Genomic DNA, 20,816 nt, shown 5'->3' with positions numbered 1-20,816 from the left:
TCCTGTGTACATGCTGCTGCGCTTCCTGCCTGGCGGAGGGAGGGTTCGGTGTTGACGGCTGGGGTAGCAAGCCGAGCGATAAGAAAGGATTTGAAAGAGATAAGGGAGAAGGTAACGGGTTCGGGATACCACCTTCCCACAAGATAGTCTAACATCTTCGGTTTGCTATTATTTGTTTTGTGACAGTTTTGGAGCAATGTCTACCAGTCGCCAGCTTAGTGAGAGCCGGGCCATCCCGACCAGGACGGTGCTGATCAACGACACAACGCAGCTACCTCACGATTATTGCACCACCCCTGGAGGCACTTTATTTTCCACCACTCCGGGAGGTAATGCAAATCAGAGATGCTTCTTCCTATGCAAGGGAACAGGAATTGTTGTTTTGTGGATTGCTGGGGGTTCATTGGTGGTCAGCAGTGCAATGTGGCCTAACCGCGGCGCTCAAAACAAAAACAAAGCCTTGTGCGCCGCCTATGACAGTGAGTTTAAAACGTCTGATTGGCCGAGCTGGAACGCAGTGATTGAAGAACACCGTCGTTACATTGTAACAAAAGATTAATGCATGCGTCAACATGTATCCAAATGCGAGCATTTTCACATGTGCCATCTAACATGTTGTAATTTACAGGGGCAGAAGACAGCACGTTTCACAGATGGAATAGAACCATTTGCACTTCAGTAAAATCTGGTGTTTCGGAACCAGACGCTACATTTGGATCCGTGTTCCCACACACAGCCATATATAACTCGGATTGCTGCTCTATGATCTGATGGCTCGCATTATCTAAACCAGCAAAACCGGATGCTACACTGCGTCACCGTTTGTCCTGCTGGAACATGCAACAGCAAACAGCATTTCCTTTTTATTGCAATGACAGCTCTGTTAGGAGGAGAGAACAAACATTAAGCTGTTGTCATTAAACAAAAGGATATGTGTCAGCCATGTAATAAACAGTCAAGACAATGTGAATCATTGCGTTCCAGCTGCCTACCAAATGGCATTGTGTTCTTCCAGGCGCATTCAGAGCTGTTTGTAATGAAAGATCAAAACGTGACACTACTGGTGACAGTATTTATTGTAGGATATGGACAGATAAAGCAAAGGTCGACCAAATCGCTACTCCCCTAATTCAATAATTTTAGGCAGCAATCGAATACTGGGAAAGCTGATAGATGGGACCTTATCTGGTTGCCTTGACTGCATATTATGTCTGCCAAGGGAGACAGTTGTTATCAGTAGGCAAAGTGGATCCATTGGTTACAATACAGTGCCACACATTCCAAATGACTTGGCTTTACCTGTCCAATTCAACCAGGTGATTGGCTGGTTGAATGATCACCTGGTTGAATTGGACCGGTAAACTAAGGTCATTTGGAATATGGCTCCAGCTCCAGCAGGATCCATTTTGCCCCTCACTGGATATGATTATGGTTGTTGATGTGGCAATAACATGCCTTGACATTGACTTTTTCCGATCCTTTCTACTAACTTTTGCGACCATAGTTAACTTTTTTACCATGATGGTCTAAGTTTAAGCTGAAAAGTACTTTAAAGGCGATACAGCACGACTCAGCCTTTTTGCTTTGCGATTGGGCAGTGTCGTGACTATTCGAAAAGCAAAAAGTGGTGGCCGAGTCGCACTTTGTCGAGCAGTAGGCCTACCAGAAAATTGTCAGTGGAAAAGAGGCATTAATGTGCTCACATGTCTGTGGTGTCATATGTTCAGTTAGGTATGCCCTGTCTTTTCTTCAATGAGTCTTGCTCAGGGATGCAATTCATGCAATGGCTTTTTTTATTGACTGATACACAGACACAACAGCTGCAAAGACAGCCTACCCATTCACCAATGTAACTAAACTCGATTTGGTCTAAATGGACTACTACACCAAACACAGTTCTGTTTTTAAGCATGTTCTATTTTGAATATGTCATAGGGACCCGGATCATCTACGATCGCAAGTTTCTCTTGGACAGACGCAACTCCCCAATAGCCCAGACCCCACCAGCACACCTCCCCGTCATCCCAGGAGTGACCAGCCAAAATGTCCTGAACGAAAACAAGAAGAACGAAGCCAACCACATCAACAACCATGACTCCAAGCCAGGTACAGGTTAGCCTCTCTGCTTATTTCACACAGTGTTCCACAGGACAAGCATCTTCTGAGGGTTTTTTCAAGAGTAGAGAAGACATGATTCAGCCAATTGGCTACTCTCCATGCTTAAAGGTGCGCTGTCTAGGATGGGGCCAGAGTTGGTATTCCAAATGCTTCTCATTGAAACTGTGCTGCCTATTGCCAAATTTGATCTTTTCATGAATATTTACTAAATAATAAACTAATATTTACTAGTATGACCAAAGCACTGTAAGTTTTGCAGCTAAAAATGTCTATTTCTGGAAATTAAAAAATGGTGGACATGGGAGAAGATCCAACTTTTAATGTATGAAACGTGCAATTTTCCCAGTTACCTATAATGAATACTTAGAATATGATGGTGGTTGTAAGTGGTTGAAAAAGGTTTCATTTGTGGATAGGCAACATGATTTCTGGAAAGAAACTGCTAAAAATGTTACACAGTGCACCTTCAAGGATGGAAAAGGGAAAATGGCAACCTGTCTTCTCACATCAGGTTTTTTGACTTCTGATTTTTATACACCCGCAACCAGAGTTGTATAAAGTAGAAGTACCCTTACAGATGTAATAGCAGCACTAGAAGTATGACATTATATAGTTACCATGTAATATCATACCACTAGCGTTGTTATTACATTTGCAAGAGTACTTCTACTTTTACTTTACTCAACAATATTTTTTTATCTGACTACAGCAAAATCCCTCTGATTTTATCCATCCAAGTTCAGTTTTTGTTTGTTTGTTTCATCTCAACATACAGTATATTGTTTTTTGCTCTGATAAACAAGGTTAAGCAGGTGTCAAGACCTGAAATAATGGTTTGCCTTGCCAAGCTCTATCACAGGGGTCGGGAACCTATGGCTCGCGAGCCACATGTGGCTCTTTTGGGGACTGCATGTGGCTCTCGGACAAACCTGTCATTTGTTTACTCAATAAGCCATGAATAATTTTGTTACGACACTAAATTAAAAATGGACCTACTGAAATCGAAAAGTTAAGATAATATTCAAAATATAAAGTATGATCGCGCATTTAATCCATCCCAGGTCCGATCAGCTGAGCCAAGCACAGGCCTTCGACGAAGGCTACTGTACAGATATGAAAAACGCGTTTTTTTATTGGACAATGCCGTGCCAGCGCTGGGTCGTGTCGTGTGAGATAACATTCCATCCGTAATGCTTTACCTAAAGTTCAGCTGGCTAACGGTTGTATCCAAAACAAAGAAACTGTTCACGACCGTGCCATTATGATGGCAAATCAAGTGGAGGAAACGCAAGTGAGGGATATAAATGCAGCGCTGTACTTCTCCCTCGATTACAGGAAGAACTTTTGCTGAATCAACTGACGTAAGTCTTTCCCAGTTTAGTGTGATTGCGAGATAACTGGTGCCACAATGCGAAGGCAAACGTAGGGTTGCCATTCGTCCCTTGAAATACGGAATCGCCCTGTAGCCTATTTGGCGGTTAAATCATGCGTTCTGTATTGGGGACGCATGTCGGTAAGGGACGCGCTTTGTAGCGCATTTTCGCGAATTACTAAAAATAGACATGTCAGCCACATATCAACTGTAAAATGTTAACTATGTCAGCGCGACCAAGATAAGCATCCTCTCTTGAAGTTCTCTCTCCCTCCCTCCTCCCTCCTCATGCACCTTCCCTGTGTCTGTCTGATGGCTAGAATAGAAGCACATCCGTCATTCTCATTGCTCATTGGCAACTCCGATGCATAAAAGATAGAAACTTAAGGTAATGCATGCGCGTGGCTTCTTAAATGCACATCAGCACATCTACAAGTAGTTTTAGTTCTTCTTTCGTTAGCTCTCCCTTCTTGTCCCCAATGCAAGCGTTACTTTTATTCCCTTCTGTGCATGACAATTAGCATTAGAAATAATGGCGAAAATGGTATGGCTCTCACAAAAAATATATTTTTTAAAATGGGCGTTTATGGCTCTCTCCACCAAAAAGGTTCCCGACCCCTGCTCTATCACAACCGAATAACATCAGAGAAGGAACATGTCTCTTCAGCTGTGATCATCAGGCTGTTTTACAATTTACAGGGACTGTGTAGAATGTTCAGCCCTTCTGTAATCGTATTTCATTTGCTACAGGTGAAGACGCCCAGTTTGAGATGGACATCTAACGGAAGGAGTAGCCCAAGATGAAGAAGTAAGAAGATTTTTAACCTGGTGCAACGCGTGCCAGTGGCTTGGCTTGTAGAAACCAATGTTGTCATGAGCCCTTTCGGCCATCTTTCGCTCTCTCTTTAGCTGCGTGGGTTCTTTACCAACCATGGGGGGAAATGTTGACTTCAGGCAGTCTGCTGTAGGGTGCTGAAGCCCATGAAAGCTACTGGAGATGTTGTCTTCATCTTATTAGCTTTCCTGGGGTTCTGCATGGAACCAGCTCCATTGCCACAAACAAAGGGAAAGGCTGACTAAGGTGACAATTAAAAGTGCCCAGAAGTAGTACATTCAAGAAAGAAAAAATCTGTTAAATAATAGCGCTTTTCATTTCAGGATTTATTTTATCACAACACACTTTGCCTAGTTGCATTATGATTTTGTTGTTGAAAACATGATTGAATTGGTTTTCAATTAACATTTTAATGAATCCACATCAATAGAAGACCATGCCTAAAACAGTTTCCATTTCCATACATTTTCTTTTGTAGTCTGATAAATTTGGGAGATCGGCATTAATCAGCTGTTCTTGGACAATACTGATTTACAGGAAATGTCTTCAGTCATTCCAAATCCATTTTGCCTATTATATGTTGATTTGGGGTTTGGGGCCTATGTTAGGAATAGTCAGATATTCACACTTGATTGTTCCTGATGGGTAAGAAACCCACTTTATCCCATCCTACACATCTGCAATTGTAATTGGTGATTTTTGCCTTTATACAAATATCTGGGAATTGTACTATACTAAGATATAACTCTGAACAATGCTCTTGAGTACCTCATAAAACTCAAAAATTATACATAGAACAAAAAACAACAGTCAATACTTTTCTCTTAAAAATGTTTTTTTTTTTTGACCGATTGTTTCACGAGCTACCAAGAATGTGACCAGTCCATTACATGTATGAATAACAATTATTTTTGTTTGACATACTGTATTTCAAAATCATTTGTGTGATGCTTTCTTAAGTATCATTTCCAAACACACACTGTCATACATGTCAATGAAAGTGACCTTTACATGATTGTCTGTTTAATAATCTGAAGACAGTTTGAGAGTGGTGGACTGGTTTGTTGTTTTGTAACGAGGCACATACCAGGTAGAAATAGTTGGTCTGGAAATGCACTTATGCTTAATTTATGGCGTTTAAAGACTACCATACCTTGACACGAAACGAAGTATTCAGTCAGTATTCAGTTAGCAATTTGAAAGCAGTTTGAAGTTGATTTCAAACAAATTTTAACATTATACTTAAACTTTAAGACCAGGTCAGAGGTAGGAAAGCACTGAAATGTTGTCAGGTCATCTATACTAATATAGGAGTTGACTGTCCGTCAAACGGTTATTAGGTAAAGAAGGGGAGATCAAACTACTTTCAGTAAACATCACTTTAAAGTGACCTGACAAGTCATTGCAACTAAAATCATTGAACATATTTGTGAAAACTTGAATTTTTATTTCCAACTCTCTATGCATACTTACATTGTTATTACATCCCGGCATCTTCAAATTATTTCCAACTGAGTGTTCATTAAAATGCTTCTATTATTATTCTTTGCCAATGTTTCATTTATGAAGGGAGGCATAGGAGCTGAAAGCAAAAGATGACTTTTTTTTGGTGGGGGGAATAGTATGCAGCGATCAATTCACCACATTTTCTTTTCTCTTTTTTCGTTTCTGTACCCATCATGCCTTACTTTGCTAAACTCAGAGGCTGTGAATCTCATCTCCTTAAATGCTCATTCAGATCTCTTCTCCAGATGTCCTTGTCTCATTTGGATCTTTCTTTTTTTGACGGAGGCAAAGACAATGCTAACTTCAATTCTCTGAACAGCTTTTTTCCCTCTGTCCTCTCTGTCATTTTCTAGGGGAGTTGCAGTGTATGGCTAAATGATTTATTATTTTTTTTAGTCACTGCGTGAGAGGTGTCAATTGGGTTTTTGTTTGTTTGAGTGGTTAAAGTTCTAACTCTTGTTGGAAGAATTCTTGAAATTATTTCAGTTATTGATCCATCTGACTATGGTATCAGCGATGAATTAAGTCAAACCATGTTCAGATTGTGTCTTTTGGTCATCTTGAACAAAGAAAAACGTCCAGCCACACCTGTGTAACTACCCTCCACCCCTCCTTTTTAAACTTCTAAACATGGGACGCTGCTAAAGCAAAGGGAAATAAATATCCGTTTTTTCTTTTGTTTTGGTAATTGATTTATCAGATCGCATACATATTTCTTTGAAAACTGCCACTGTTTTCAGTAAATAAATTCAGTTGTTTTTTCCAGATATTTGTTTGCTGTGTGCCTGTAATTTCCAAATGATATAATTTCATGTCATATGTGAGATTGAAACTTTTGTGTTCCTGTTCAAAGCCCTTACCTTATTTTTCAATGAAACGCCAATGCCAATGGGCACTGTTACAGCAAGATCAATAAAGTCCCTTCATAAAAACGTATGCTTTCTTTTGAAATCTTCTTAGGCTGTACTATTTATTGGTCTTAAATCCACTATTGTACATGTATTGCTCTTGAATGTAAAGGGATCGACTCTGTGTACAATTTTCATTCTGAATTTCTGTTCTGTTCAGTTGGTTGTATGTTGATCCCTCTGTCTGCCTATTTGAGGGAACGCTTACTGGTTTTATGCTGATTGATCACTTATAGTAATGTCGAAGCACTTGGTAGATATGGCATTTATGGTTCTTTTCAAAGAAACGTTAAAAAAAACTGGCTTTTCTCAAATTGAAAAGGGGGGGGGGGCTCCTCATCTGTGATTCTGTTCCCATCTTCTAGGAGCCATTCAAAAGATTTGATTTGTTCATGAGTGCCACAACAGTAGCACCTGGTTTCGTGTTCTGATCTCCACATTCTGTTGACAAGCAACGCGGTGTGCCAGAGTAGCATGCAGAATAGCTGCTGTTGGCGTAGTATATGGGAGAAGGCATTCCTTGGCTGCAAGCCAAACTACTTCCTTGTGTCCATTCCGGCTGCTTGTGGCCTCTCTCCTCGATGGCAACCGAGAAAAGGGTTAAGCTTACTCACCGACAAGCTAGGCAGAGGGGGCTTTTTCGGGGGCTTTTCCCCATTCAACATCCCAATTGCAAATTATATAATGAATAGTACCGTTTGAAGTTATGAGGCCACAACCAACAGGAAAGGATGAAGGTAGTTAGACTTGCACACCCTGTGAAGGCGTGATCCAACCCACCCTTTCTCCTGACTGCCAAATTTCGCCGCCAGGGCTGGGCTATTGCTAATGGGGAGACAAAGATGAGGTGTGGGAGACAACATTTGGGAAGATGGAGGCTCATTGCACGTTTGTTTTTTCCCTCTGTGCATCCCAGCTTTGAACCTCACTACAGGGAAGACACAATCAACTGAGTGGGTAAAAAAAAGATAACAGACATGGCAGACGATAAAGACAATGGATGCAAAAGTACAGAAAAAAAGTCATCCATTGAAACCCAATGACCGAGTTTGTATGTGCTTTTCACATTTGCAGGGAGGACAAAAAGGACTCCCATTTTCCACTGCCCTGTAAGATGTGCACAGTAATAGTCCCTGTTCTCCCTCCGTAAGGGCTCTGGCCCGGCTCACTGTTTTAAAAAGGTTGCTGCAGTTCGTCTTGTTTCACCCTTCAGTGCTTTCAGGGTGGCAGCTCACTCTGTTGTTGAGGCCCACTCATGTTCCCACACTGCTCCGAGCGATGATGACTCATAGCTGGGCATCACACAGCAGCAGCCAGCCCCCTCCACAGTGTGATGTAACCATGTAGACCAGACTAGAGAGACTCTACAGAACGTAGGCACAGTGGAGGGACTGGTCACTGGAGGATTTTGCAAATGTTGAACTAATGATGTTGCAGAATGCTGTGTCATCTTTGTCTGTTTGGCAAAGGTAGCAGTTTTCTGTTACTATATTCAAGGAATTGTATCATGTTTTCATGAAATGTTCTCTTTTTTGAAAGAAGAATAGGCTGATACCAAGTGATAGACAAAATTCAGTCATAAATTAGTCTAGAGCCAAATATTCCAAATGACCCTGTTTTAACCCCTTAAGACGCGGCTTTATACATTTGTTGTTACCAGTATGGTAATGACCAAGTCGTGGTGCATTACTAAAGGGCCTGTGTTGTGTCATAGTATTGTAGTGCTATGGTAGTTACATTTCAATGACTATTACAGCGTGCCACTGGAGTTACGGCGCGCATTAAGGGGCTACCCGTCCAATTCAACCAATTGATGATTGCACAACTAGCCAATCACCTGTTTGAACTGGACAGGTAAAACCAAGTCATTTGGAATATGTGGAACTGAAATGTAACTGGATCCATGTTTCCAATCACTGCTTATATCCACAAATCCTTTCTCATCAGTTCATATAATCCTTTCCCCTTAGAATCCCAGATGTGTTCCTCTGCACACATCTGCAATGATACCACACACCTTCCAAATCACCCTGCTCATGCACACTGAGTGATTAGCATCGTAAAAAAGTGCCTCCAATCCATATTAAAATCCCTTTAAATGCCATGTGAATTTGACCTTTGACATTTTGCTCAGGAATGATCACACACACACTTAACACACAGATCCGTTGGCTTCAGAATGCATAACAAATTAGGCCCCTGGTGTTTTCACATTTTCCACAGGATTTGCACCAGGACATGAATGATGGACACAACTGTAAGTACAGCACTGCAAATCACTTTATCCAACAAAGTTTCTTCATGTCAACTGCATGCCCGTAGTAAAGTGGTCCCTTGCCAGAAGCTCACCTTAGAAGGCTGGTTTCCTGACCAGCCAGACAAGTGTAGAACTAGACATGCGCCAATGTTTTGGGCCCGTCCACTGATTACCAACCGGCTGATGGCCTGTCACAGAAAGACTTGAAAGCTGCAATGAATAGAACAACTTGGAGCACAAATTTCCCCTTGGTGATAAGTCAAGTTTCTATCTAGCCATCTACCTATCTATGTTTGAGGCAGAAGAAGGGTCTGACTGTAGAGCCAGACATATTTTTTCCCAAAGTAGATATGCTGTAAACTGCAACTGCAGCTCTGAACTCAGATATTACTGGTCATTATATCTGGTCTGACTGACTGCAGAACCGCAGTTTCAGTTTGGGGCAGATCTGGGGGCCTATGAGACTCTGCAGTCAAATAGTAGACAGACAACAGTCTGACTGCAGAGACGTTTGGGGCAAATCTTCATGGTTTGTTCCGAATCTAATTCAGTATTGGGTCAAGTCTGCTTCGGGACTAATCTCCCTGGTCTGCTACTCTGCCGTCATACTGTGTCTGGCCTGTTCCTCCGTCAGCCCAGTTCTTCCACCTCAACCACTTAACAGCGGACTGCTCCAGTGGGGAGGCATGCTCAGCAACTGCTTATTTGCATTTAAGACAGGGGTGGGGAACCTTTTTCTTTCGGGGGGGCACTTCAAATTTCTCCAAGGGCTGTAAAAGTCTTCCAAGGGCCGTAGTATAAACACAAACCAGGATTTCCCCCTGACTTTAGGCCTTTATTGAAGACAGCCACCTTTAACAGACCTCACCTTCTCTAGGTCCCCTGAAATAACTGAAATTGTGGGGCCATTGCAAATGTAATTTCTAAGATTCCTTACAAAAATGTCATATTTCATGTGAAGCTGCATTACATTAAGATTATATCGGGGGCCGCAAACGGCCCTGGAGACTAATATTCCCCATCCCTGATTTAAGGGGACCAGCCTACACAGCACACTGCAATGTGGTTCTCAACGGGGCGCTTCCCATTGGGGGGCATTAGTCTATTTTATTTTTCAATACTAAAGGGGGCATTGTGGCAGGCTTGTGATGAGGTCAACTGGGCGTTTGTACAAAAAGGTTGAGAAACACTGACATCCTGCCCAGTGTGACACATACACTATTAATATACAGTAGGATATCATCAGTATGTCCTACTTGTCAGGTAGACTACAGAGGCTATATGCAGGCCCATTTGTACTATTATTAATGATGGGAATACGAGTTTGTGAAGTTTGCTTTTGCTTGGCTAAATGCCTGTTCACCATATAATGAAGCCCTAAATTGTGAATAGAGGATTAACGCCATGAATACTCTGTATGTGGTTAGTAAAACAGCACGTTCTGAATACACAATTTATGACACATTACATACAACTCATTGGGCCAAAAAAAAGACTTTATTATGTCAACCACCCATTTTGTTGTTTTTGTTGTTGTTTATTATTGTTGTTGTTGTTATTATTGTTATTATTAGACCTAATAATAATCATAATCATAATAATAATAGCAAAATAATACTGGCTGACATCTGGAGGTTCGTAGTCGTAGGCCTAAGAACAGACTGCAAAAATCCCACGAGACAGAAATCTACTTGGAATATGTTCTGTAAAATAAAACCATCTCATCTCTGGGACTAGTAGGTTCCTTACATTTTATCAAATGTTGATTTAGTAAACCTTCCTCTCTGCCTCTATGCTGCTCATTGAAACTGGGCTGCCTATTGCCAAATTTGATCTTTACAAAAAAAGTTTACTAAGTAATAAACTAATATTTTCTAGTATGGCCCAAGTACCGTTTTATTTTTGCAGCTATAAATGTATATTTCTTGAAATTCAAAATGGTGGACCATGGAGAAGATCCCCCTTTTAAATTTTCCCAGTCATAATGAATACTTAGAATTTCATGGTGGTGGTAAGTATTCATGAAAAAGGTAGGGCCTAACATTAGAGAATGGGTAGCAAGAGTTCTGGAAATAAACAACTAAAAATCGTACACATGTACCTTTAAGTTTTCTTAATATCAGTGATTTCAAAAGGTAAAAATAAAAAAACAGTTAGTAAATGGTAAATATAATAGGCTACATAACATTTCAACTGGTTTAGGCCTAGCACACCTGAGGCAGTTAAGATTTTTAGTCAGGCAAATATTTAGCAGCCTCTACCTCTGTTCAGGCATTTCATTGGCCGCCGCGGGGTCCTTCCTCCTTTTCCACATCTCTGAGCGAGCCGACGCCAAGATGGTGAGTTTTGTGGCAATAAATGGTTATCAAAATCTGCAGTTATCTACAACATCCTTGTGTTTCAAACGAAATAAATTAATCTGGTGGTACTACAGGTATTGTCGAGTTGCTTCTTTCTTGTATTGGTCCAATATTTGTGAGTTTATTACAGATATCTTGTCCTGGTAGCCTATATTGTGTTGGCCCTCACACTCCGATTCCAAGACCCTTGTTTTCTCTACGTAACATGGCATTTTCGGCCAAAGTGAAGTCTGAAACGTAAGCTGCAGTATAACTGATTTAAGCGGTCGTTTCAGTGAGTGTAAAAAGAAAAGGACCCGGTTCTAAATGAGAGTAGGTTATAGTCAATGCTAATCGTGTTAGCCACACGGTTACGTCCTGGTTAGGCTAGCAAGCTAGGATAGCTGTTTGACATGGCCTCAAGAATTGCAGTGTTCTCCTGCCTGCCACAAATTTTAGAACCAGTCATCTTTGTGCTATCTGTTGTGGTTTGCGCACATTAGACTGTAATTCTGGAGAGAAGTATGGGGTAGTATGTTGACAGCTTATGAGCTCTGTAAGGTTGTGGATGGGAGATTGTATGGCTAGCCAGCTATAACTTATCTGTTGTACATGTGTTGTGCAGAAACTGTGTCTATATATTTGCACAGCTCATACGAGAGTAGCGTTGATTAGTTGCAATTGATGGCATTTTCGTCTTGCCACCATGGGAGTTGATGAAGTTAGTCCACGGTCACAAATGGCATATTGATGCAGCCTAGTTGGGATGCTAATACCATCTTCGGTTTGTATTATTTTTCAGAACGACACAGTCACAATCAGGACCAGGAAGTTCATGACGAACCGCCTGCTTCAGAGGAAGCAGATGGTAAGTGATATTTGGTGTTTTCCTCTGGACTCTTAGCTGATGCTGAATGAACATGCTGATGTGGCGATTACTGTAACCACATTGCTGTTTCAACAGGTCGTTGACGTCTTGCACCCTGGCAAGGCCACAGTACCCAAGGTCGAGGTCCGGGAAAAGCTCGCCAAGCTCTACAAGACCACCCCCGACGTAGTGTTCGCTTTCGGCTTCAAGACTCAGTTTGGTGGCGGCAAGACGACCGGCTTCGCCATGGTCTACGACTCGTTGGACTTCGCTAAGAAGAATGAGCCCAAATACAGACTGCAGAGGGTAGGGATGCTCTGGGGGTCTCCTACACTTTTTTACACGTTGATGTTCATATAGACTTTGCATGTTTCAGGAGGTACTATATTTCATACATTTTTGGCAGGTTTTGAATCCTTTCATTTCCTGTGTCCATAGTTCTGTACCTATGCATGTTCATATAGTCTGGAAACGTGATGGTGTGTTCAAGAGACCACTTGTTTTGTAGATAATGCTCAGATAAGTTCTTAGCTCTACCATGTGCTTTTAGGGATGTGGCAGTTGAGGTATGAAGGACCTAGCCATGCAAGCCCCCTGCAGCCTTGATGTCTACACATTTGATGTCTCTCTCTCTCTCTCTCTCTCTCTCTCTCTCTCTCTCTCTCTCTCTCTCTCTCTCTCTCGATCCCCCTCTTTTAGCATGGTCTGTACGAGAAAAAGAAGACCTCCAGAAAACAGCGCAAGGAACGCAAGAACAGAATGAAGAAGGTCAGGGGTACCAAGAAGGCATCGGTTGGTGCTGCTGGCAAGAAGGTAAGAGGCTCAGTCACACCTGGACTCCAGGCCACCCATCACACCACCCACCCACCATTATTTGTCGTCCTTGTTTGTCATCACATTTTGGCCAATGGAGCCATTTATGTTTTTTGCCATTTTAATGTGCTCTTTGTCATCTTTTCCCTTTCTTCAAAAATGTTGTGCGGGACAATAGAAGGTAAATGGTGTTGAGTGGAGTAACTGCTTTCCACAGATATGTTGGGGTGATCTCCTATGCTAACATTCCCCCCAAACACCATCTGCTTTAACCCATGCCCCACTGACTTACTGTTAATCAGATCTACATTTGCAATGGGTAGATCTGTTCCCTTACCATTGTGCAGTGCTATGGTTCTAATAGAACACTGCTGTATTTAATGGTAATATGCCCTAGTTTAATGTATTGCTTCCCTAGTCCATTTTAGTTGCAGTGCATAAAGGCTTTATACTACTAGATGGCTTAGGTTTCATTGTTATTCATCCAGTCTTAGGAGTTGCTTTCTGAGTGGTCTTCCATAATTAATTGTGTGTTGTACAATGGTGGAATGTTTTTTTGGAAGTTTAATAATGGTAATTCTGAACCTCATGCCTCAAAAAGCAGCTCCTAAGGCGATTTTAAAGCAATTATTTTTTCATGTGCTTAATTGTTTTCCATTTTCTTGCTTTATTTTTTGCCTCCTGTGGACCTTGTCAGAAATGAGGTGTCTTTCCAGGTAGACAAGAGTTTATTGGCATGGTGTGCCAATTGTTGCATATCTTTGTCATGTTACACGGTTTCAAACAAGCTGTGCATGGTGTGACTTTTCCAGTGTGTTACCACTTTCAAAAACTCCTTTTATCTTTGTGTGCCCATGTTGGCTGTGGTGAACACAGCATCACTACAACTATGCTAATTCCAGACATATGTGTGTTGGAACACTGGCCTAACGTATAACCACATACAGAGCATGATCTGTCTGTCTGTTTGTGTGTCAACTGGGGTCTGACCCATGATGAATCTAGAGGGCCCTATGAAATCCACTTGTGACTTCCGCCTGATCCAAGTGTCTGTAGAAGTGTTATGCAGAAAGCGGTGGTCACCCCTCCTCCTGTTTACTGTTCCTTCTTGTTCAACCTTAACTCCCCAGTTGTCTGACTCCTCTGTCTCTTGTATGTTGTGGCAATCATGGGGCCCTCGTCAAGCCACTGTAATGCATGGCTCATCAATGTAACTTTCCATCTCTGAGCTCACTCTTTTCAAGCTTGGGTGTATCTCACATGCACTGTTTGAAAAATCCTGTTTTATTCTATAGGTTTTAAGTTTGAGTTGTATAGTTGTGTACAGTAGAAGTAGTGTTTTAGGCTTATCCTACGTAGTTAGGTTTGTTTGAGCTTGGGTAGCATCTCAAAAATATTTCTGTTGGAAATCTATACAGAAATAAGTATGGTAGAGACATCCATATACATGCCCATTCCCAAATGTAGTAAGCAACATGCCATCTGATCACTTACCAATTATTTTGCCTGGACATGGCACCATTGTATTTTCCATAAATCTAAGGAGCTGATGCCATTGTGTGTAGTAGTAATCTCATTTTCACTTTGCTATTCATTTCTTGGCAGACATTCAGACCCTCAGTTGGGTCATTTTTGCACTGCAGGAAGAATAGAATTCTGAGCCGTGTTGGACTATATTGTCTCTTAAAGCATACATGTCTATTATTATGAACTTCTAATCAGACGCAGTCACTTGGTAGTTGGCTGTCAGAGCAGGGGATGCCATATGCTTGTATTCCAGCTTGTATACATTGCTCTGATCTGACAGTTAACTTTATTGTAAGCTAGGTGGTGTTGCGCACACAAAGTGTCAATGTGTTATCAGTAGCTCTGCTTTTCAGGAATGAAATCTGGTTCAATTACTGGGGAACCATCTATATTGATCCACTTTTCATGTTCAGAATTTGAAAAGTAGCTACTTTTCATCTGTAGTCCCTTAAAAAAAAAAAGTATGAAGATTGACCTTGCCCAAGTCTTCTGTAGCTTGACTGCACGAACACACTGAAAGCTACAAAGCATCACTGGACCTTTTTTTAGATAAAGGACGACACGAGCAATTTAAGCGACAGTCACTGTAAAAGTAGAATGTAAACATTCTGATTGGTTGCTGTGGCTATCGCCAAACTGCACTTTGGGTCATTACTGTATTCACTGTTCAACCACAAACTGGCGCTCGTGTTGCCCAAATCGCTTTTGTCTCCAGCACCTCTACACAGACAATTACTTTTGGTGCTATTATCGCTCTTGTTGCGTTCAGTGTGTTCGTGATGTAAGCTTTTTACTCCCCTAGCCTCCGCAGTTTCAGTCAGTAGATAGAGCTTCACAATCTATTTTCAGTTGTCTAACAATCTGCTCTTTTCTGTTTTTTTACAGTGAGACCGTCAGGGGAACCCATCATCCTGAAAATGTTCTTGTATATTGTCAACAAATAAAAAAAGCGGAAATTTCATAATTTTGTCTCTTGGTGTTATATGTATATGGTATGTGGAACATCATTGACTTACACAGGAGTTTAAATAAGGGCTTTTGGGAGATGTAGCTTTTGTAGGCCTAGGATACATATCTGAATATAGGAGCACTGTTCCATCCTGAATAATACAATGTTGGCAATGACGTACAGAAGTAAAAGGGGAAAATAATCCTGTCAATCTAGTGTTAAATATGGAACAACTTTTTTTGTTCCCAGGTATATCTACTGACATTAAACATCTACAGGTTTTTATATAATTAGTGAAACATATATTTTTTTCTCTCTCATAGTTCAAGATTTCATTGCTCCATAGGGGGACGACATCGGACATTTCTCTTAAGGCACAAGTTTTTATATATTGCAAGTGTGGTGAAATGCCGGTATGCAACAACGGACTACACATAAATAGCAAAAGTAATGATTCACACTTGTATGCTTAGTCCCACCTACACCACAAATGCAAAATCTCCATCACTTTTGTGGAACATGCTTTTTTCAGTCAGAAGCAGCAGATTTCCAAAACATCTTGTTTGTCTTGTTTTTGGTCGTTAAAAACAGATTTAATCAAGTTTCTGTATATATGGCCATTTGCATATTTATTTTTTCTCAGAACTTGCCATACAAAATACCAACTACATAATGTTTTCAGACCTTTAGTGTGTCTGGAGAAATGAATGGGAAATCTCCAACTACGGCCTTGGAAGAAAGAATGGTCCACTAAATCTCAGTGGTTGATTTTTAATGTGATGCTAGGGGGGTTAAAGGTCACTAATTGCAGTTTTGTTCTATATTTGTCATTTTGAGCTAGATTCAATGGACTATAAATGAAGTTTTTTCACTTGGTATTTAAAAAAATAGTTCTGCTTTAATTTTGGCTCATATTCTAGATTCATTAGGGTCTACTTCAGATTTGATGAGTACAGTACAAGATCAGGCATTGAAGAAAAAGGCCAGCGATGAGCAGTAAATGAGTGGTGTATAAAACATTGCTTAAATGGATTTAAAGAAGTGGGAACATAACGAAACTGAACAGGCAATGTCAAAGGTCAATGTCGAGCACAACAGGAGTATAGGCTTACAATTGTGTTTTGAAAGTGACAACCAAGATTTATTTAATTGGCCAACTGGAATCACATTACTCGAGTTGCATTATCTACCACCTGAATAAACTAGACCTAGTGACTGTAGGCTACATGCCGTTTGTCCATGAGACGAACTTGATCGCTGCAGGTTTTTCCACAGCGCCGCTGCTACCTTGTGGTGTTTTCAGAACGGCTGCTCCGTTTGGCCTTGCCACTGGGTGGCGCAGTGTCCATATATAATCAACCCATCTGGGCACTATCAAGAAAACCACCACTGACCTGCAACCACATATTTTACATGATTCGCATTGTGTAGGTTTGGACCGTGGTGGGGGCATATTGCCTGATTAAGGTTTTTTCATTATAGGCCTGTTTGTTATAAAGTGGGGGACACTAATACCCCTTCCAAGGTGTTTGTTTATACAACCCCTAGCAAAAAAAAGCCTATGGAAACACCTGTCTTCAGGTGGATGTTCATTTAGCTGGTTTTTTTTCTCGATTGTGTCAGGTACCTACCCTTTATCTGATTGGCATTGTTATCGTATCAGGATCCCCATCAGCTGATGGATACAGCTATCATGTCATAGCCTACAAAATCATGTCTCCAGCCAGCAGTAATGCTGCTGCCACACGCCACATCAACACTGCTTGTGTGTTTGCCTAGTGATCTAAATAGCTGAAGACGCAACATGATCTCCAAAAATTCCGTGCTACTGGACACGGATGTTAAGGACACAAAATCCGTGTCCAGGAGCACAGATTTTCCCAAAATTCTGTGCTCCTGGACACGGAATTATTTTCCGTGATGGACACACAGAAGTGCTCTCTCTATACTCATGCTCTGTTTCCACAGTCTTGTGTTTTCTCAGGATTTTTCTAATTTCAAATATTTCTCTAAATTTCTCTAAAAAAAAACATTTCTTACTGACAGGTTAGGGTTAGGGATTGTTTTGGTCTGGGCACAGCTATTTTTCTTTCATTCATTATATGAATTTGATAGCCTAGCAACCAACTGGAAAAGGTATTTCTCAAAAATATGTCTTTAATGACAGGTTAAGGTTAGGGAATGTTTTGGTCATGGCAGAACTTAAATAACTATAGCATTATTTTGTTTAGGATTAGAATTTGGTGTGTTTTCTAATGATAGAGTTAACACAGTATTGTGGTAATAGCCTTTAGAAAGCACTTCCGTGTGCCCATCACGGAAAACAATTCCGTGTCCTGGAGCACGGAAAACAATTCCGTGTCCAGGAGCACGGAATTTTGGCAAAATCCGTGCTCCTGGACACGGGTTTCGTGTCCTTAACATCCGTGTCCAGGAGCACGGAATTTTTGGAGATCAGGCTGAAGACGTTAACTGCCACCTCAGAAAGCAACAAGACGGTATTGTGCAATTTTGACATTAGTCATGTTCTAATAAATGCACAACTTCACTTAATGCAACAGTGACAGCATTTTGGAGACAGATTAGGATTCTAAACCAGGGATCTAGGCCTACTCATGCCCAACATTTGTCTTAATTAACATAAACAGTCAGAGCAGGCTTTGACCAAAATATATTTTATTCAATTCAATTTGATTTGCTGATGGTGTTATTCAATGTTTTCTTTTGTGACATGCATCTTGGTTATTTGTCAACTGAGGGGGAGATTAGAAGCAGAAGCAAAATCTTGTCTGCCTGCCTTCTTCTGCCGCTGCGGCCTTCTTGGCCTCCGTTCTCATTTTGGCCTCCCGTTTACTCTGCTCTTTCAGTTCGGCCTTGTGTGTTTTCTCCATCTCTTTCCTTGTTTTCTCCTTTAGCTTCCTCCTCTCTTTTACGTGAGCAGCCAGGATTTCTTCCTGTTTTTTGGCGAACTCTGCGGCGAAGCCCTCCTTCTTCTTCATAAACCTTGTGGCAATCCTGTCGAAGACGGACCGCTTCTCCAAGCGCATGAACTCCATTTCCATCTGGATCTGTGGGAGACAACCAGTGACAGTAGATATAAAATATTCTATTTATCTCAATGAAGACAACAGATTACATCAGCAGCAATGTATCAACAAAAGGATCTAGTGATCTTGTCATTCCAGTGTTAGTTTCGTTTTAGTGTTTTTGTTAGTTGTGTGTTTGGGCAGCCTACCTGAAGGTCCACATCAGTTGGGCATGGCGTGCTGTCCTGAAGTTGTTCCTCCAGCACTTGTTCCTCAGGGATGCTTGCCTCTTCAGAGGTCACATTCTTTCCCTGAGATAATATTTAACAGGACCTTTAGTAATTCATATACCTAGTGCTACATATTAGTCTGATGACTCCATACAAAAACACACATTTCAGAGGCCCATACTCACCAATTCTTGCTCCGCAGCAGCAGGTGCCTTTGGCTGGGAGAGGATGCGTTTGCTCTCCTCCTCCTCCTTCTTCATGGCTTCATGTTCTTCCGTTGCCTTCTGCAGCTCCTCCAGGGCTGCATTGAGGTCAGCCTGACAGTTTGTGAACTCGTGGCTCTTCTTGAGGTACTCCTGGTGTCTGGCATCATCAATGGCCTGGTGGAGGTCGGCTTTCTCTTTTTTCCAGGCCTGTCTGCGTGCCTGCTGGGAGACCTGGAGCTCCTCCATGTCCTTCATCTGCTTCTCGACCACTAACCTCAAGGCCTGCAGCCGCTTTTCCGTCTCCTCTGCACGGGCGCTGAAAACCAGCTTCAGCCCCTCCTCAGCAGCCGGGCCGAGGCTAGCCCTCGCATCCTGGCTCAGGCGATTCATGCCCAAAACTGAAGAGTCTGGGAATATAAAACAACATCAGCACAGACTGCTCTCACCTCTGTAGTATCCACACAGGCCTAACTAAGTAAGAGATTGAAACAGTATATTACGCCTTCCTTAATCTAAGTACAAGTACCCCTGATTAATAGAATATATGATACAGAAACAGCTATGCACTAAACATGCCATTGCTTTTATCCACACAGGCCTCACTAAATAAGAGATTGAAACTTGTATATTACACCGTATTTAATCTAAACAACACAAGTACAAGTAGCCCTGATTAATAGAAGATGTGATGCAGAAATTATGCACTACACATGCCATTGCTTTTATGTCCCACTCACTCTCTTACGGAAATAAAGAAACATAGTAGCATTATGTCAATATTTTGGACTTTGTGTGATATTTTGTTTAGTAAAAAATTATACATGTAGAACTATGGATTTCTATAGGAGTCTATTATTGTGTTTAGTTTAGTTTAGTTTATTAGGATCCCCATTAGCTGGGCGCAGACCCAGCTATTCTTCCTGGGGTCCAACAATAAAATCACACACAGTTAAAAGTTGTATACAATTCTGTACATTCATTTAAGCCTCATCCATTGAAAAACATTGCAGATGATGAATACAGAAATAACACTACTATAGAAAGATTATAGAGATGATAAGTAGTTGGCTATATAAAAGTATTACAGACCACCACATAACTATTATCGATGATATTAGCAGATATTCTTTAAGTATATATCTCTCTCTACTCTCTGAGATATTAGCATTATGACTGACTACATAGTTTTTCTCTGGTCGTTTTTCACATTGCAAAGGGCTTTTCATTAGGCCTACAGAAAACATTACGCTTACCATATAAAATGCTCGGCTGATCAAAACAAATACATAAACAATATAGGCTAATTAATACAATGCAATGTAATCGCGTTCGTTCGTCAGTATCTCCGAAGAATGATAACAGGTCAGATGTCGTGCGCTTTTATACCTAATCGAAGGTGCGCAGAACGACGCCACAATGCGCGCTAGCAACCGCCTTTGTTTCGTCATGGCTGCGAACGATGTTCTATAGAGGCTGCCTGTGACTGAAGGTACGCAGAATGAGTTCTGAAAACTTTTTTGTTTTCATCCAATAAGTTTCCCGGTTGGTTTTGAGTGCGCGCAATTGAATAAGGCCTACTATAGCACCAGAGTCGAAAGACGCATAGGCTGGGCGTTACATTATCCTCAGAAAAGTTGCAGTGCTATAAAAGTTCTTGAAATTTGTTTACGTAGGCCTATTCACAGCTCAATGTAACCTATTTTTTCGGCCATATCATTGTTCCACAAAAACTTATTGTATAATGAAGCACTGCTACCATGAAATATCAGCGAGAAAAAATGGTGGAAGAAAGTATCAGAACACATCTGGATTGGCATTCTAGTTAGCTTGTCGTAGTCGTCTTGATGCTCTGATCAGTGACC

At 41.2% G+C, this 20,816-nt stretch overlaps 3 protein-coding genes across 5 annotated transcripts; 2 read left to right on the top strand and 1 right to left on the bottom strand.

Annotated features, from left to right (window-relative positions):
• Positions 1-29: 29 nt before the first annotated feature.
• On the top strand, positions 30-6,767 carry eif4ebp2 (eukaryotic translation initiation factor 4E binding protein 2). 2 transcript variants are annotated; one of them, XM_063191815.1, is made up of 3 exons: positions 30-329; positions 1,936-2,106; positions 4,241-6,767. In XM_063191815.1, the coding sequence occupies exons 1-3, from the start codon at positions 197-199 to the stop codon at positions 4,270-4,272; spliced, it is 336 nt and encodes a 111-aa protein (XP_063047885.1). In that variant the 5' UTR covers positions 30-196; the 3' UTR covers positions 4,273-6,767. The 2 variants fall into 2 exon arrangements, with proteins under 2 accessions (XP_063047885.1, XP_063047884.1); XM_063191814.1 differs by having other exon boundaries at positions 1,936-2,112.
• Positions 6,768-11,217: 4,450 nt separating this feature from the next.
• On the top strand, positions 11,218-15,507 carry rps24 (ribosomal protein S24). Of its 2 annotated transcripts, XM_063192233.1 has the most exons (6): positions 11,218-11,335; positions 12,138-12,203; positions 12,300-12,509; positions 12,903-13,016; positions 13,714-13,732; positions 15,429-15,507. In XM_063192233.1, the coding sequence occupies exons 1-5, from the start codon at positions 11,333-11,335 to the stop codon at positions 13,717-13,719; spliced, it is 399 nt and encodes a 132-aa protein (XP_063048303.1). In that variant the 5' UTR covers positions 11,218-11,332; the 3' UTR covers positions 13,720-13,732; positions 15,429-15,507. The 2 variants fall into 2 exon arrangements, with proteins under 2 accessions (XP_063048303.1, XP_063048305.1); XM_063192235.1 differs by lacking the exon at positions 13,714-13,732.
• A 2,644-nt stretch (positions 15,508-18,151) lies between these two features.
• Positions 18,152-20,328, bottom strand: LOC134441025 (GRB10-interacting GYF protein 2-like). Its single transcript, XM_063191217.1, has 4 exons — positions 20,208-20,328; positions 18,934-19,361; positions 18,728-18,829; positions 18,152-18,560 (listed from the first exon to the last, which is right to left on the bottom strand). The coding sequence occupies exons 2-4, from the start codon at positions 19,342-19,344 to the stop codon at positions 18,258-18,260; spliced, it is 816 nt and encodes a 271-aa protein (XP_063047287.1). The 5' UTR covers positions 19,345-19,361; positions 20,208-20,328; the 3' UTR covers positions 18,152-18,257.
• Between the last annotated feature and the right edge of the window lie 488 nt (positions 20,329-20,816).

The sequence above is a fragment of the Engraulis encrasicolus genome, chromosome 24 (genome assembly GCF_034702125.1).
Source record: "Engraulis encrasicolus isolate BLACKSEA-1 chromosome 24, IST_EnEncr_1.0, whole genome shotgun sequence".
Lineage (NCBI taxonomy): Eukaryota > Metazoa > Chordata > Actinopteri > Clupeiformes > Engraulidae > Engraulis > Engraulis encrasicolus.
This window is presented reverse-complemented; position numbering and strand designations above follow the sequence as displayed.

Coding starts and splice junctions, on each gene's coding strand:
- eif4ebp2 (XM_063191814.1), top strand. CDS start 197: ATGTCTACCAGTCGCCAGCTTAGTGAGAGCCGGGCCATCCCGACCAGG. Junction 330..1,935: donor ATTTTCCACCACTCCGGGAG/GTAATGCAAATC, acceptor AATATGTCATAG/GGACCCGGATCATCTACGAT. Junction 2,113..4,240: donor TGACTCCAAGCCAGGTACAG/GTTAGCCTCTCT, acceptor CATTTGCTACAG/GTGAAGACGCCCAGTTTGAG.
- rps24 (XM_063192233.1), top strand. Junction 12,204..12,299: donor TGCTTCAGAGGAAGCAGATG/GTAAGTGATATT, acceptor CTGTTTCAACAG/GTCGTTGACGTCTTGCACCC. Junction 12,510..12,902: donor CCAAATACAGACTGCAGAGG/GTAGGGATGCTC, acceptor CCCCTCTTTTAG/CATGGTCTGTACGAGAAAAA.
- LOC134441025 (XM_063191217.1), bottom strand. CDS start 19,344: ATGAATCGCCTGAGCCAGGATGCGAGGGCTAGCCTCGGCCCGGCTGCT. Junction 18,830..18,933: donor CTGCTGCGGAGCAAGAATTG/GTGAGTATGGGC, acceptor ATATTATCTCAG/GGAAAGAATGTGACCTCTGA. Junction 18,561..18,727: donor CAACTGATGTGGACCTTCAG/GTAGGCTGCCCA, acceptor TGTCTCCCACAG/ATCCAGATGGAAATGGAGTT.